The 12,017-nt window shown below is 39.1% G+C and overlaps 1 protein-coding gene across 1 annotated transcript in view; it reads right to left on the minus strand.

The window, feature by feature from the left end:
- The window catches only part of kalrna (kalirin RhoGEF kinase a), a 203,067-nt gene that overhangs the window by 128,262 nt on the left and 62,788 nt on the right, over positions 1-12,017 (minus strand). The window contains exons 13-15 of the mRNA XM_079822059.1: positions 6,749-6,915; positions 3,704-3,823; positions 757-975 (exon numbers count right to left, since the gene is read on the minus strand). Of these exons, the coding sequence (XP_079678185.1) occupies positions 757-975; positions 3,704-3,823; positions 6,749-6,915 (506 nt within the window). The remainder of the gene's footprint in view (positions 1-756; positions 976-3,703; positions 3,824-6,748; positions 6,916-12,017) is intronic.

Consider the following 12,017-nt stretch of genomic DNA (forward strand, 5'->3'; position numbering starts at 1 on the left):
TCAACATAAGTGTACTTCTTTAAGGCATGACAAAAGATTATTAAAACAAAATTATTTAAAATGTACTTTAAACTAAAATTTTAATTTGAGAATATTACAAAGTGCACTTATCAAAAGTGTACTTAAGTGTACACTAACGAAACAAGGGCTATAACAAGTAATAACTTCATGACCGCTAAAAAAAGTATGTACTATATAGTATGAGTGTGTATAGTATGAATGTAATCTGGACGTACTACATCCGCCATGTTGTCATTATAATGTAACCTACCAGTGTCAGTTATGTAGCTTCACTGCCACTCACAAATCTTCTGCCATGGCCTCATGGGATAGTTAAGTGTCCATCATATGGAACAAAGCCACTGGACTCTTTTACAGTATGTGTACTGTGAGTTTGAACATATTTCTTTTGTCACATACCGTTTTTCTCCTACTATATGGTAGAGAAGTATGCGATTCCAGATTCAGCCAAAATGTCATGAAAGTGCACTCTCTTTAAGTACACTTACGTGGCCTTTTATTTGATTAATATTATATTACCTGCAAGTACAGCATTTTTTTATTTTTTATATACATTAAAAAATTTAAAAGCACATTCAACACAATTAAGCACTCTTCTATTTCACAAGGGTAATGTGCCATTAAAACTAATCTTAGGACACTTGACTGTCTTTTGTAGTAAGCCTTCTGTAGTAAGAATGAGGGTTGAATCAGTCACTGCCCAAAAGGGTCATCTTATTGTGTGTTTCTCCGCACCTGTTCTGATGTCTTGTAGAAGGCCACGGAGGCATTAACCAGCTTGAGTCTGTCTTCCATCTTCAGCATGAGCTGCTGCCAATGTATAGCCACCTTCTCAGCACAGCCGCGGATGGCCTCAGGGTCAAAGTGTCCAGCCTGTAACAAGATCTCAGCCTTCTGCTGCACCTGCAGTGCACTCTGATGGGTCTTCTGAAGAGAGTTAGCATGGAACAAAGACTGCAGGGAGAGAAAAAGAGAGAGAACAATAAGTCAAATATACCTTAGCTCGGAGCATGAGAACAAAATCAAAGAACAGTAACTGAGATTAAGTTTGGTACGGCATTACCTAACCACTTTCATACAGTAACAAGGGTTTTTTTCTCAAGTATCTGTAAAATATGAATTTTTAAACTAGTATATAGTACATACTGTGCAGCATGTAGTAAGCACAATCTAATGTTCCATTCTGAATATAGCCAACAATTCTGCATGGTCTACAAAAAGAAGGATACCCCTTCCTTTAATTTATTAAACTCTTAAATCACACACATTAAAAGAGACAGATAATTCAAAGTAAACATCTATTAGAGTAGATCATTTGAGCATCTTTAACAGGACATTATCGAGTAGAACCTCCTACCCCAGACTGCTGACAGCTTTAGGTTTTCTACAGCCAAACACGGGTCTGTTTTCTATCTGCTGGCATTGTCATGATGAAGGAAAAAATAAATCTAACTTTAATAGTCAGCGACAGACATTTACGAGCAGAGTCGAGCAGGTAAAACCTTGTCCAAAGCAGGAAATAGAGTCTGAAACCAAATACTGTGATAAATGACATGACTACTGTACTAGGAGCTACAGACTGCAAATTGAATTCCGTTGCTTTGCTTTTCTCAGGTAAAAATAGCGAACTGCTTAAATTGTGTTGAGAGTGAGTATTATTTGTCAGAATCTGGTCCTTAAATATACTGCGCCGAGGTTACCGAGAGCACTCAAAAGAAAAAGCTGTGAATTGCAGTAAAAACAATGGAGCAGCTCCACTGGGAAGACGTCTGTGGGTCATAAATCCTTCAGGAAAACGTTATGATCCCTGTGTGAAATTTTATGAATGAACTGTTCCTGTTGGATCTGTTTGAAATATTCTCAGAGTAATCACTTCCACACATCTCTCAGTGTTAACCTGTATGCTGAGAGCAAAGAGAGTGAAATTGGTGCATTTCTGTTTTTGACTAAAAGTGAAGAGAGGTTGGTGAATTAGGGGGAAATTCGGGTTGATTGGGACACTTTAAAAAACAAAACCCTTTTTTTTCTCCCATGACTAAGATGAGACGATGACGAAAAAATATGAGATTAAAATGTAGTTAAAAAATAAAAACTGTACAAAAATCTGTCTTTATTTTAAAGAAGAGGAGATAAGATATTACAGATTTCTGTACAAGCGCCTCTCTTAAGCCTGCTTCAGACTTCAGCAATCCTATAAGATCATTACAAATCATATTGTACGACATGGATCTAATAACCTTGGGTACGACATGTATGTAGACTGTGTGACACCTTTTGAATTGTAGGCTACGACACAAGTTAGTATAGAAGAATAAAATGTCATCAGTATCCACATTGTTCCGCAAAATCACATCTACGTCCTGCAACAGAGCAATAACCAGATGTTCACCCTAATGGGGAGGGAGTTTTCAGTTTGAATATGCCTACATAATACATCAAATTATTCCTGTTTTTTTTCCCTTCATATGGCCCTTAAAACTGAACAAGAGATATTGAAAGAGAGAGAGATATAGGGGAATGGACTTAAAGGGTGAGTTCACCCAAAAATGATTCTAACCTTTAAGACTTTCGTTCATCTTTGGAACACAAATTAAGATCTTTTAGATGAAAGAGATGTCTGTCCCTCCGTTGACAGCTACGCAATTACCACTTTGACACTTCAAAAAGTTCATAAAGAGATTGTAAAACGAGAACAAACCTCATTGGTTCTTGCTGAAGCTCAAACGTGCTGCGTAACACGAGAATGAACCTCATTGGTTCTTGCTGAAGCTCAAACGTGCTGCGTAACACGAGAATGAACCTCATTGGTTCTTGCTGAAGCTCAAACGTGCTGCGTAACACGAGAACAAACCTCATTGGTTCTTGCTGAAGCTCAAACGTGCTGCGTAACACGAGAATGAACCTCATTGGTTCTTGCTGAAGCTCAAACGTGCTGCGTAACACGAGAATGAACCTCATTGGTTCTTGCTGAAGCTCAAACGTGCTGCGTAACACAAGAATGAACCTCATTGGTTCTTGCTGAAGCTCAAACGTGCTGCGTAACACGAGAATGAACCTCATTGGTTCTTGCTGAAGCTCAAACGTGCTGCGTAACACAAGAATGAACCTCATTGGTTCTTGCTGAAGCTCAAACGTGCTGCGTAACACGAGAACAAACCTCATTGGTTCAGACTCTTCAAAAAATTTCTACTAAACTGCTCAATTCATATGGATTAGTTTTACGATATCTTTATAAACTTTGTGAACATGGTAGTTGCATAACTGTCAATGGAGGGACAGAAATCACTCATATTTCATCAAAAAGATCTTCATTTGTGTTCCAAAAATGAACAAAAGTCTTATGTATTTAGAACGACGTGAGGGTGAGTAATTAATTTTCAGAATTGATTAACAGAATTTTCATTTTTGGGTGAACTATCCCTTTAAGTTATTTCACATCTACTTACATTGTAAAACAAAATCAGGTCTCCAATTGAAAATGTTCTAGTGACTGATCTCATCTAAATTTTTTAGTTGGCCAAATTGAAAAATTTAGATGTGATCGGTCACTAGAAAATGTTCAATTGGAGACCTGAATTTTTGTTTACAGTGTACTGAGATCTGACAGATAAAAGTTGTACAAAACTGTTCAGCATGTACAGAGAGAGAAGGGGAGAGGCTAGAGTCTGTGTTGTGTGTTTACCTCTATCGCGAGCTGGAACTGTTCATGTTCTCTCTGTAGTTGTTCGGCCTCTGACAGTGAGCTTGCGTTCACCATACTGGCATCCAACATAGACTCACCGTTACGAATCCAACCCAGAACCTGAACAACAAGAAATACAACGAAAGCAAAAAAACTAAAGCATTAGCTCTAAAACACACAGTATCAATACAACCTTATTAAATAAATCAATCTACTAACGCCCTTGAGTAAAAGTAGTACATTTTATAATACTTAAAAAAAAAAAAATGCTTAGTACAGAAATAATATTCTTTTAAAAAATACACTTTATTTTCACACACTTCATTGCATTTTAATTGCAATTGAAATAAAATACATTTATATTAAAAGGAATTTGTTAGCAGGACTTAAGTACACATTGATATCTGATATGTAAGTTCATAATTAGTTCTATTGTGTTTTGAAATGTGGTTAAAGTGTACTTTAGCGTGTATGGTAAACTAAAATACTTCATTTTCATTTCTATTAAAGCTTGTATGTCATGCATTTAAATATATTTGTAATTACACATTTGTAAAGATGAAGCTGCAATTTTGCACATTTAAAAAATATTAACTTTAAATGTAATTTAGCTGTCGGTCAGTCTGTCTCATAGACCGTGAAAAGAATATGGATGACGCGACTTCATTCTCTTCCGCTGAAGAAAAATGAAGCCGTCAGAGGTCCGAATATGGCTCTGACATCTTGCGTAGATTTGGGACCGGATCTGTGCAGTAGAGAGCAGGAAGTAGAACCGCGATATCAATAGCCCGCCCACACTCTCGCAGATGCAGAACAATCATTATGTTGGTGTGAAATAAACAGTTATGGAAATGTAGAAATTAAAGCTAAAGCTCCAATCTCCTCCCGAAAAACACGAAAAAAGTCAGTTGGTGCCTCAGTGACAATGTTTACATGCTCCCTCATAATGGGTTTATAATAGGATTTTGACAATATTGCGATTAAACTTTAGCTGATGTAAATGCAATACTTCGATCAAACTAATGCGATTAAGCTCATAATTGTAGTAACCATAGTCGCATTAAACTAGGTGGCGTACGCCGATTTTAATCGCAATAAACAGACATGTAAACCCCTTAATCGCATTATTACCATTATGTCCAAAGTGTACACGGATACCGTGTGTTGTTCACACAACTTCATGAATGAACTTCTTGACATTATTCTGAAGTTTTCTCTTCTCCAAATCACTAAACTCTCTCAACACAACTCGCTGCGCAGTCTCTGCTTCGTATCTTCATCTAGACGGTGCAAAGAACACGATGGCACGATGGCAGCATGCAAACCCGGCATTGCGATGTTCATCACGGCGCCGAATAATGTCCTGTAAGCTACGTCCATAAAAATGTATTATGAATTTGATGCGAGTAGATTAACAAATGGCCGGTAACATGCATACTGTGTGCTTATCTGAGTGTGGTATAACCATACTTATTAGCGAATAATCAGAGTAATGAAAATTGCATGTAAACTGAAAAATAAGAAAAAAAAGGAAGTGATGGAGTCATGTAAACATCTAACAGCGATTAATACCTTACTCTGATTATTATAAATAGTCGCATTATTGGTGCACATGTAAACGTAGTCAGTGACACCTTCAGTCAGAGAAGCCGTCAATCTCAGCTGTCAATCATGACGTCACACCCCCCGTTTTTATAGCATCAAATAACTCACTAAAACTAAACTTATTTAAAAACGAATGAAATCAGTGTGCCTGTAATTTGATTAATTTGTCTCGCGTCCATTAGAATACACGGAGGGGCGGGGGTTATGAGCTATACTGGGACCAACCACCTGGGGGCGATCGAGATATTTTGGCTTCAGTTTTTAAATTTTAACACGAGTGCGGCAGGCTTGGTCTGTCTGTATATCTACCTGTCTAAAAAAAATTCTCAGAATTGTACATTTAAATTGTAAATTGTAGAATTATTTGCGAACTATAACATGAGAATTGTGAGATAGAAGCTCTTTGCGAGTTTATATCTCGCAATTCTGACTTTTTTCTCACAATTGAGAGTTTATATCATGCAATTCTGAGAAAAAAGTCATTTTTACCTTACCTTTTAGCTTGGAAACAAGCTTTATGCGTATCAAGTGCACTCAGCAGTGTTGGGTAAACACATTGAGTTGAACACAAAACAGACAAGATGCATATTACAAGACATTTACAATTAAATCCAGGAATCCTCTGTATGAAATACCATACTGATCTGAATATTGACACCCCCAGTGTGCAGCGATATCCTGAGGAGACTCAGCAGAATTCATAATTCCCTCTGCTCATTTCTCTCCATTAGCGCTTGTAGCGGCAGACGCTTTAGGGCTGTCTCTGGCGACAGCACTTTGGCCCTCACTTACGCTCCGAATGAGATTAGCTCTGAGAGACACACTGAATCAGCCATCACAGCCGGTTGCGTCTCTCTCCATTGATTATCAATCAGAGGAAGTGCCAGTGACAGAGCCAAGAGAGTGCCACACGAGACTACAGTGTGTACTAGAGCCCAGGACTGTGATAGATCAAGAACGTGGGATACAACACTCTTTTGCTTCATACAGAAGAGCAACCTATTTTGCCATTTTTAACAAATACACCAGCTATGGTGAGTCCACTGAAATTGTTATTATGGGTAAGGGGAAAACGTCTACATTACTGTTCAAAAATGTGTGGTCACCAGTACACATTTTGGATTTTTATTTCAGGTCTTGGAGTCTCTGCCAATCATCTGATGAATTGATCCAGGAACACACACAGTACAAAATGTGCCATGTTGTGGTACTCCAGGGTCAAGGATGGGAAACCCTGCTATATAGTACGGACAGTGTGCTAAACAGAATATATCTTTGGAATATATTTTACAGCTGTGATTCTGAACAGCTCTTTATCCCAAATACCACAGTAAGAATATGAAGAAAACAGAAGACAGCAGGAATCATTGATAAAGTTTCACTTTTGGCCCTGTGATGGATAGGCAGAATGACAGATACATGTAAGAGAGTGTGTTTTACCTGTTTAACCTCAGCCTGTAGGTGGCGTAGCTGCACACACTGCTCCAGGCGTTTCTGTGTGTGTTCAGCACTCACGTCCAGCTCATGCTGTTTCTCATGAAGAAACTCCAACAACTCCTGGACTTGAGTGGCCAGATCCACCTCTTTCTCCCCGGTCAACTCAATACCTGCATATTACACACAAACACACACTTCTGTTTATATTCCTGCTGAATCAACAGTATATATATTGTCTGAAAGAACGTGTTCACAGTTCAAAACCACTGGGTGGCAGTATGGCAGTGTTCTCAGCATCTACAAACCCGCTCTCTATTCCTAAACTCATAGATCTACATTCAAGGGCAGTTTAGGATAATTTGCAGTCAGCAAAATAAACCCCAACATGTGTGAAGTGATAGAGAGTATATAACCAGGAATAAAGATCAATTAAACAATTTAGCATCATTCTACAAAAAACAACAACATCAACAACGACAAAAAAACTCATTTTTTATGATTTATAAGCTTGTTTCCTCATGGGGATCTCAATTTTTTTGAGTCCTCATGAGTCAGTGTGCATTCAGGTTGAAGTCCCCTCCGGGATAGAAAAACATGTAGGCCTACGCACGCATGCACACATCCATTCGTGTACATCAATCTTTGTGAGTACATTCATTGACACAATGCAATCTCTAGCTCTTTACCCTAACCCTACCCATCAGAATTAACTAACAGCCTAACCTGAACCCTTAACCAAAACCTACCCTTAACCTAAATATAAACTGTCTTGACCCTCAAACAGGCCTTTAAAGGTGGGCCAAAATGTTCTCACTTTACTCTCTTTGTCCTCACTCTGCTGGTCTAAAACTAAAAAAAACTTCTCATCTTTCTAACATGTTTTTCTTTAGATTTTGGGGTGAAATATAACCCATTGGTTAATTTGTGTTTATAGCTACTTCACTGAAATAATAAATCCAAATAAATCAATTCGGTCAGTTTGATTTCTAAAAAATACTAATAACTAGAGCGAAAATATACAATTGGTAAGTTTATTATATAAACTGAAGTAATAAATACCAAGTTCTGTCATGAAACTCTAGATGGCGCAGGCTGATAGGTCCTTAACTAATTTGTTAACAAAGTGCAATCTCTTAAAGGGTTAGTTCACCCCAAATTGAAAATTCTGTCATTAATGACTTCCTCTCATGTCGTTGGACACCCGTAAGACCTCCGTTCATCTTCGGAACACAAATGAAGATATTTTAGTTGAAATCCGATGGCTCAGAAAGGCCTCCATTGGCACAATGCACTGTACACTCTCAAGACCCTTAAAAGGTACTAAAGACGTCGTTACAAAGTCCATCTCACTACAGTGGTTCTACAATAACTTTATGAAGCGACGAAAATAGTTTTTGTGCTAAAACCTATATAACGACTTATATAGTGATGACCGATTTAAAAAAAAAGCATCATGAAGCTTCAAAGCGTTATGAATCAGCGAGTCGATTCATGATTCGGATCGCGTGTCCAACTGCTGAAATACGTGACTTTGGCGATCCAAACTACTGAATCGACTCACTGATTCATAACGCTTCAAAGCTTCATGATGCTGTTTTTTGAAATCGGTCAACACACCGGGAAACTGCTTTGCGCGGTCTTTTGCTGTTATTTTTGTTGGCAAATGGGAATTTGCGTGCTTCTTCATGGTTTCACCGATATCTATGGTTTCACCACGGGATTTGCAGCTTTTCGATGACGTTCACGTCGGGTAATTACGTCACTTCAAAACGGTCCCATGGCAATAGGGGGAAATGGCGGCTCTTGTGTGAAGTAAACTAACATTTTTCAACTTTCTGCTAATATATATGACTTTTTTGCAACGAAAATGCGGGGATTATGAAATCATGCTAGCCCCGCATATTTTGCACGCGGAAATAGGCAATTTACGCAGCGAAAGTGCGGCGTATTTGAAAAAATGCGGCCCCCGCATAAATATGCAGACTTTGGCTGTTTATGCATTAAATCATGCGATCGCATAATCGTGTTTTTCTGGAGGGACTGATTAGTGAGAGAGAGAGCAATTGCGTGTCAAGTCAAGTCAAGTCAAGTCAACTTTATTTATATAGCGCTTTTAACAATGTAGATTGTTTCAAAGCAGCTTTACAGTGTTAAACAGGAAAATAATGCAGCATAATTTTATTCAGCTGTATAGCCATTCTGGAAAAATTTCAAGTATCATACAGTGACAGTGTGGGCTTTAGATCAATAATTTGATCAGTAATTTAGTTTAAATGGTTAATTTAGTTTATTATTTAGATGTATTTCGATGTTTAGTTGAAAAATTTAGTGTCCCCAACTGAGCACGCCAGGCCAGAGGCAACAGTGGCAAGGAAACCAAAACCCCATTAGGTGACCTAATGGAGAAAAATAAACCTTGGGAGAAACCAGGCTCAGTCGGGGTGCCAGTTCTCCTCTGGCCAATTAACAAACAGCGTATTATTATTATTATTCTGGCAGTTTTACAGCTCGGAGGTCATAATAGATCCGAATATTCGAGGGACCGGGGGCAACATGCTGGGAATTTATTCTATCTGGCAGTGTCTCTCTACTAATAGTGAAGTCTTGGGTTTTAGTTACTAAGAAATATATGCTAGAGCTTTTCAGTTTCTAAGCTATTTTATTGATAAATCACAGAACAATACATTTTTGCACTACTGAATGTTTCTGTGTGCGGTGCACAATCTCCACGTGATGTGCGAGCTATGTGTGTGCGTTACAATGCAGCAGCCCATTCATTTAGAAGGGCGATTAACGTACGTGTACAATAATCTGTTTAAAGCTGCAACAATGGCTTTCCTGTAGCTTAAATAATAGAGCGTGACGCTAGCTACGCCAAAGTCATGGGTTTGATCCCCAGGGAAAGCAAGAACTGACAAAATGTAATGGTGTACCTTGAACGCAATGTAAGTTGGTTTGGATAAAAGCGTCTGTCAAATACATAAATGTAAATATTAAAACATGCATTCTCCTGATCAATTTTGAGCATATGTGTCATTTTAACTGTTGGAAACGGAGCGTGAGTGACTTTCCCTTTCAGACTTTCAGAAACCCTACATCTTCCCCAGCTCCACCTGTATAAATCTGCTATGGGGATTATTCCATGTATGTTATATATGCAGCAGCAGCATGTCTTACACACTCAATATTATAATATTTTCGCAGTAGCAAGTCTCTGTAGTTGCTCTACAGCAGCAGCACCGTAGCAGATATATTCCGCCAATACCAAATACATTAACATTATCCATTACCATGCCAATCTGTCATGACAGAACTAAATAACTAACAGAACCAACAGTTGATATGTATATAAACCTTCTACTAAAGCTTAATTCAGTCATTTTCTATATGTTGTCCAAGCAAAATCAGACACACCCATCCATCGGACATACAGGCATGTGTGAGAGATCGTAATGTCTGGAACAGACGGTGTCCAAACCTCGAACAGAAGACAGTGTCCTCAGCCAAGACCCATATGTGTGAGAGAGAGGGGGGTGAGAGTTGGGTCAGCAGTTTGAGGAGAGGAAGTCTGTTTCCAGTGTTAAAAATATCTGAGGCACAGAGCTGGATATTGGGACGATAGGAAGATAAAAGCAGAGAGGAAGAGTAATATGTGTTGAAGACACAGACAGTTGAAAAGATGGGTGACATAAGTATTAAGTGTTTAGGCTCGATTCTTTTTACTCAGTTCTTTATATAAGCTGTACTGAGCATCATCAGTGTCCCATGTGTCTGGGGACCGGAGATCACAGCACAAAGGAGGCTGAATCCCATTGGTCCATATTGCTGTGTCTCTGTAGACTGCCATGTATTAATGACGCTGCCACCTGACACATCCTCTGTGCTTCTCTTCTCTCTCTCTATCTGTATCTCTCCTCTGCATCTATTTCTCTATTAAATACAACTGATCTCATGAGAATTTTTGAGTATTGAACGGGTATTGTGTGAGTTGTCTGAGTGTACAAAAGCATACAATTTGTAGGTAAAATAAAATCAATTCTGAACTGCTGAAACGAGTAGTCAGCAATTCCAGTATCACTTCCTGTTAAATAACTACAAAACATTGTAACAAATTTGCATAATGCCAGACAATGGTCTTCATTGGCTGTCTGCGAAGCGCGTCTACTTTGACCTGCTCTCAAACACTGTGGTTGTAGTTGAGGTCTGTAAGAGTTTTGTTTGTGTTGTCGACGGACTTCAAAAGGATGAGGATTCACGCTGGAATTGATGCAGAAGCTTTTTCTGTTTGTTTCACCATGTATCAAGAGCTGAGGAAGCCTCTGGTGCTGAAACTCAGATATAGTAATGGTCGCTTGATTTCCGACACACGCTGTAAGAGGTCGACCAAATCACAACAGACTGGGCCATCTGACCAATTAGAACAGAGTAGGCTTGAGGAAAGGAGGGGTTTAGGGTGCTTTCACACCTGCCTCATTTATTTCGGTTGAATCGTACTAGAGTTTGTTTTCCCCTTTGTTGGTGCGGTTCGTTTGGTCAGGTGTGAAAGCAGCAATCGCACTCGAGTGTGCACCAAAAGCGGACCAAACAAGCGTACCAAGACTTCCTTGAAGAGGTGGTCTCTGTACGTTTTCAAACGAACTCTGGAGCGGTTCGTTTGTGGTGAGAACATGATCCGACCTCGAACAGACCCAACTGCAAAAAGTACTGATTATTTTTGGACTAAACCAGCTGCCGTAGTCAGCTGCGCTGTGCATTATGGGATGAGGAAGTGTTTGTTGACAGTTTGCACTTAAGCGTCGTCAAACTCAATTTCAGTCAGAATATGAGTCTGATACTGCTCCGTTGGGCTGTGATTATGGGGCGTGTTTCAACCGAACCAGGAAAGACCTCAATTGGATAGACCTACAACCAATCAGAGCAACGGAGCGACGCATAACGTTAGTTGTCAAATGTCAACAGAACTCAAGTCCAACTGTTGCCAAGTCCGCGGGTTGAAGCGACCCCAATTATGGGATATACAGACCCAGGAATGCGAATTTTAGCAGGCAGCCCAGCCAAAATAACACATATTTTACCCCCCAAATGCCATTTTTTCCGGAGAACCCCCCCGGAAAGCTATTGGGCTTGTTTTTGGCTAGTTTTGAGTAGCAATTGGGAGGGTTTTGTTAAAAACTTGGCAACCCTGTCTGCACGCACGCTGGAATAGTAACGTTAGAAGAAAAAGATGAGTGTAAACAATCTTTGCCGGTGTTGTAAAAAAAGAATTTAAGGA

The sequence above is a fragment of the Gobio gobio genome, assembly GCF_949357685.1.
Source record: "Gobio gobio genome assembly, chromosome: 7".
NCBI lineage: Eukaryota > Metazoa > Chordata > Actinopteri > Cypriniformes > Gobionidae > Gobio > Gobio gobio.